The 5,786-nt window shown below is 31.9% G+C and overlaps 1 protein-coding gene across 1 annotated transcript; it reads left to right on the top strand.

Annotated features, from left to right (window-relative positions):
- The first annotated feature begins 1,538 nt into the window (after positions 1–1,538).
- Positions 1,539–4,617, top strand: LOC121975088 (PIN2/TERF1-interacting telomerase inhibitor 1-like). The gene is made up of 4 exons (XM_042526485.1): positions 1,539–1,704; positions 1,812–1,865; positions 3,766–3,885; positions 4,309–4,617. Exons 1-4 carry the CDS (start codon positions 1,639–1,641, stop codon positions 4,438–4,440), a joined length of 372 nt encoding a protein of 123 aa, XP_042382419.1. The 5' UTR covers positions 1,539–1,638; the 3' UTR covers positions 4,441–4,617.
- Positions 4,618–5,786: the final 1,169 nt, after the last annotated feature.

Raw genomic sequence — 5,786 nt, forward strand, 5'->3', positions numbered from 1 at the left:
GTCCTTCACCTCCATCCTGCTCCATTGAAAGGAGAAAAATCCTGCAAAATCCCCACAAGCCCTAAATTGAGGTCCTCTTTTCATCAACATCCTGACTCTCGTCATCTCCTTCCCATCTGACTCATCTTCCGAATGGGATCAAGAAGGTTTTCAGAAAAGAAGAAAGAGGGTTTACAATGGTGATTCGCCTAAAAAATCCATACGCCGTGAAGCAGTAGCTTGAGGGGTGTGAACTACGTAAATCAACTTGTCTCATTCTTTTTCCACATAAAAATTATATAGGCCTTATAAAACCCTTCTCCCTTTAACACCTAACTTGATCACATAGTTACAAGGATGCTTTAGCTTGTTAGTGTCGGCACCGTTGCATTTTAGGTTGAGAGAATATGAAAAATTATCTAAGATTAAATTTTATTTTTAAATGAACTTTTTTTTTTATCATTTATGCAATAGAATTTGGTAAGTGTTGATTAAAATTATTATCTTACTATTTAATTAAGAATCTGAACCTTTAATAACTAACTCTTAATTAATTTCGTGAAACTCAAAATTAAGTTTTGTTATTAGTAATTTTAACTTCTTATCCTTCTCAAATTATCGATGCATAATCTAATTTCTACTATCTGTATCACTTCTTTTCACTATTTCAATTCTCATCGGTTCTTTATAGCTCTCTCCTCTCCTCTCCCTCTCCAATTTTTACTACACCTTTCATGTTCTTATCTTTTTTATATCACAACGCATCAATCCATCTATTTCGGCTCCTCTATATATCAATACACTCGCATCAATTTATCTGTATCTCATCGATTCTTCAAGAAAAATCAAAGCCACATCTATCCATCTCTGTATCTCATCGGTTATCTTATTGATTTTTTAGGTGATATAAAATATTCTCGTTACATATTTGAGGTATGATTAATAATTTAATTTTACTTTATTTTCGGATTAAGATTTTTATAGAATAAATTACACTAGCATAGTTTAATGTTGTTTGGTAGTAAATATTTATTTTATATAATTTATGCATATTTATGTATTATATTACACCCGCAATGTGTGCACGATAACTAATAATAATAATTTTTTGGATGATATCAAATATTCTCATTATATAACTTGAGATATGATTACTAATCAAATTTTACTTTATTTTCGGATTCAGATTTTTATAGAATAAATTACATTAGTATTGAATAATGTTGTTTAATTTCTTGAAAGTAAATATTAATTTTACATAATTTACATGTGTTTATGTATTATATTACACCCACAATGTTTGTGAATAATTGATAATAATAATTTAACTTTAGTATATTTGTTCTAATAGATATGGGAAGTACAAATAACTTTTAATGAATATTTGAATAATTTTAATTAACATTTAAGCAGTTTTAATTAGTAATTTTTTATAATATTTTTTAAAGATAAAAGGATGCTATTTTATAAGTACTTTTGTTTTTTTAAAAACAAAAAATAATTAAACGTTATTTTAAAATTTTGCATTAAGTTTATATATTTATTGAAGAATAATCATTGGAAATCCTTTTATTTCTACGAGGACAGCCTCTTTTCCCATCGGAGACCGAGGCGGTTGCCAAATATAATTAGGGATTACTTGTTCGGCGGGTTGCCGAGATGGGGATCGAGGAATTGAGCTGCTCCGTTTCCACAGCCATCGATTCCTCGAACGTCGGTTTCAAGGTCTCTTCTCTTACCTTCTCATCCTCCACCGAGCCTTCCTTCTCGTTTGTTTAGGGTTTCATATGTTTCCTTTAGTTCTAACAGGATATCTCTGCTGCTATCTGTAGTTGCTTAAAAAGTTCGGTTGGAAGGAGGGAACTGGTCTTGGCGCCTCGGAGCAGGTGAGCGATTGCTTCTGATATACTCTGCTTCCTATGAAATTGATCTCGCTAATGTTCGTTTCTTGTATGAACCATTATCAATATATATGTCGATGGAACTGAAACTTATTTGTGGGTTTTCCAATTCTTGTACATTAGATTTTGTTTGATGACTTTATAATTGTTTAGAGTTATATCATCTCAGCCCCAGTCGGAAAGAAACTATCAATTTAGTTGTGCCCTCTATGGCTCATCTTATTTTAAATGCTTCTTGGTCTTCTAAGCTGTAACTTTCTCAGGACAAAAGGCATCCGGTGATGTATGCTTTTTTTTTAAAGTATATTAGGCTATGGTTGTTTCCAAGAAAAAGTTGTGGGACATCTAAAGAAATTATAATTATGAAACAATAGGTTAAAATTAGTTCGAAGATTTTGAAATAATTTCTTGAAAGAAATTTTTTGTTGGTACGTTAACAATTATTTGAAACGATAGTATAATCAGAACTCAAAGCAAACCGTAGCTTCACTATTGATATTGCTCCATTGCCTTGGCGGAGGAACACTTCTCGTTATTCAATTTTCTGGTTCTTGCTATCACTTTCAAATCCGCAAATTTGAGATCCATGTCTTAGCATCTAAAATCCAAAAAACATTGTTAATTGAAGGGTTAACTTCAACAAAGATCACTTACACATCTGATGGAATATTTCAACCCAGCTTAGTATTTTTAGAAAAGGAAAAACATGCAGTTGATTAATGTTCTTTATGCTCAATTTAATGCATGTGGATGATCAAAAATGAAAAAACAGGAAAGAGTTCTCTTGGCTGAATAAGATAAATATTACAATATTTTGGTAGTTTAGAATAAAAATGTCTGCTCTCAAATTGAGTTTGATGTGAAATTGATTGCAAAAGCTGTTGGTGATCCATCTCATTTGAGGAACTTAAATTCTGTTGTGCATCTGAGTGTTAAAAATAGCAATCTGGTTCATTCTCACATGTTTTAGAATTGTTTCTACTTTACATTCTTATATGTTTTTTTTTTTTGTATTTTGTATGCTATAAGCATGCACATATTATTAATTTGCAATTAATTAAATTATGCCTTTATGTATGAGTTAATTCCAAAGTTTGGAATCTCATTCCAATTTGGAATTTTGGTTGTGGGCTGGAATGAGACGTTCTATGTCACGTGCTGATGCTAGTGGTGTCAAAAGAGAGAAGGGTGAACAATAGAGGAAGAAGATGGTGTTGTTTGGGGACCCTTACTGAAGCATCATAGAAAATTTACCAAGGCATTGATGTAGTTGTGAACAATGAACAATTGCCTCATTGTTGTTGCAAACAAACGAAGTCCTTTTATGGCTTCATGGACAAGAGGAACCATTGATGTTGTCGCTGCTCACAAGTGGAACCTTCAATGTTGTTGTGGATTATACCTGTCTTCAACGCCATTGCAAACCACAACAAAGTTTGTAGTGTCATTCTAGACAATGAGCGAAATCCTTGGTCCTACAACAGACCACTTGAGAGAGAGTCACCCTCACTCTCATCGCAAGTAGTTGATGAAGTGAAGGTGCCATAGTCTCATGTTTGTTTTATGTGCTAGTCAACCAACGAAACAAGAAATTTCACTTGTGCTGATCGGCATAGAACGAAATTTCTATCCATGTTCAATATTGAATAATTTGTTAATAATAATTGTCTGTATTTTCCATGTTGCATAGTTGCTGATGTATTCCGTTATTCAATGGCGGATTGCTAGCATAGTGTTTAAAATCCTTGTTATAAACACTTCTTATTATCATTGTTTGTCAGCAGAAAATATTGTTTAATTTCCCTTTTTTTTCATGGTTTGCCTATTTTACTGTTGATTTTCTTTTTTCTAGTTTATTCTTATGAAAACATTATCTCTGAGACAGGGTATTTTGGAGCCCATCTCAGCATTTGTTAAGAAGAACAAGCGTGGTATAGGTGCAGAGAAATTAAAGAAAAATGTGGAAGTCCAGAAAGATTTTAAAGCTAAGGAAAAAATTAAGCGGGTAAGTAACTAAGTTATAGATTGCTGAGACTAAGTAATTTTAGTTTCCTTTATCCTCATCCTGAAACTTCAGAATCTATTTTGGCTGCTAGTGTTGTGTGCTCATAATCTCTGGGACTCCAAAAAAGCAACTTGAGTATAATTTGTTAGCAACAAATTTTTTATTTAACTTGTTTGAAAGTTGGATGTCAGTTTGAAGTAATGGTTGATCAAGTTCTTTTATTCTATTACAGTGAAGCAGGCACTATGTAGTTACTCCTATTTACTTTTTTTTTAGTTTAATTTTACTTTTTAGCAATTTATTCTTTGAAAATTTCTTAAGTGTATATAGGTTCTTGTTTCCTGGAGTTTTCTTGTCTACTCATTTAATCGTGAAGGAGACAGATATACAATTATCTTAATTTCTTCTATGGTTATGTTTTAGGACTTGCAATCTAATGCAACGAAAAAGCAAGTCTCCAAAAGAATTAGGAAGATGCATCAAGAAGAGGAGCGGTTCAAAGAGAAGGAATTTGAACGAGCTTTCTTTCGGGAGTTCTGGCCAGACAATGTGTAGAATGTAATGTCATATCCATGCTTAAAAAGGAGACAAGTAGCAGATAATGTGAAGTATAGTAGTAGTTTTTTTCCTGTATAATTGCGTTCCTTGTCATTGTTTTTTGTACTCTTTAATTGAGTTTCGACATTGTATAAATTCATTTTTTTTAAGTTTTACTATTTGTTTGACTGCGAATTTTAGTTTGTTTGATCACTGGATGCGCTCAGTTTTCACGAGGTATCAACTATGATAAGGATTCAGTAGGGCCACTGATTTCAAATTGGTATCATCCTCGTACGAATTAGTCTTGAACGAGTTGCTAATGGTTATGTAAATTGAAGAGTTTTCAACCATTAAGCTTCTCCTTTGCTTCTTATTGACTTTTTTTTAGCAAATCTCCCCTCTGATTAGAATTAGTCAAGGTGTTTTGATGTTTCTTACATGTTTCAAGATTAGTCTTTTGGATCACGTGTTACTTATGTTGATTTGGAGGATTGAGAAATAAGTTTCGACTGATAAGCTTAATGGATCACGTTTGTAACCTTGTGGATCTTCAACTTTGTTTAAATTCGAAAGCCCAATGTGTTATTGTATTGTAATGTATTTTAGGTTTGTTTACATAGATCAATTGTGAATATAAAATTTAACTTTTAGGTAGCGAATCTCACATAGAAAGCTGAATCCTAGTGTTTAATTGTTACGTGGCTTAGATACTAAATCAACTATGTGTTTAGCTTAGTTTTGCTTTTAGGTAAAGTACAATATAAAGAGCTTAATATTATTGTTTAATTGTTGCGTACTTCTTACATAGTTCGATCAATTTCATTGGCTTTGGGATGAGATAGTTGACTTAGGGTCTTTGTTGGATTGATTGCAGTGGCATGTAAGCCTAAGATGGTTATGGCGACTTAATTGTTTTTGCTAGGTGGATGTTTATTAAAATGTTGATATTTTTTTTTTTTTTTTTTATTGTTTTGAAACAGGTTGGCTTAAATTTTCTTTGTAGGTCTACTTAAGCTGAGCAAATATGGTCATTGAGATTGAATTTTAAAAATATTTTATTATTTCTTTTAATAACAACATTTTCACGATAATATTTCTTATTCTTCTATACTGATATCAAAGCGTCAAAAGATTAAAATGAGTTTGAAAGTTAAAGTAAAAGGATCATCCTTGCATTTGGATGTTTTATCTCATGGAAATATTTAGGTGAGAGGTGAAGAACTCTATATGGTTTGAGATTGCTATCATTAATGAAAAACGAGTTTAGAAATTTCATTGTTTGAATTAAGCTTTTTTAGCTTACAATCCCATAGATTTGGGTCAAGTTCTCTAGCTTGTGTGATCTTTTAAGGAGTTTGTTA

The sequence above is a fragment of the Zingiber officinale genome, chromosome 4B (genome assembly GCF_018446385.1).
Source record: "Zingiber officinale cultivar Zhangliang chromosome 4B, Zo_v1.1, whole genome shotgun sequence".
NCBI classification, from domain to species: Eukaryota; Viridiplantae; Streptophyta; class Magnoliopsida; order Zingiberales; family Zingiberaceae; genus Zingiber; species Zingiber officinale.

Bases quoted from the DNA above. Each gene is read 5' to 3' on its own strand.
- LOC121975088 (XM_042526485.1), top strand. From the start codon at position 1,639: ATGGGGATCGAGGAATTGAGCTGCTCCGTTTCCACAGCCATCGATTCC. The intron at 1,705-1,811 runs GTCTCTTCTCTT...TGCTATCTGTAG, and splicing joins CCTCGAACGTCGGTTTCAAG to TTGCTTAAAAAGTTCGGTTG. The intron at 3,886-4,308 runs GTAAGTAACTAA...GTTATGTTTTAG, and splicing joins CTAAGGAAAAAATTAAGCGG to GACTTGCAATCTAATGCAAC.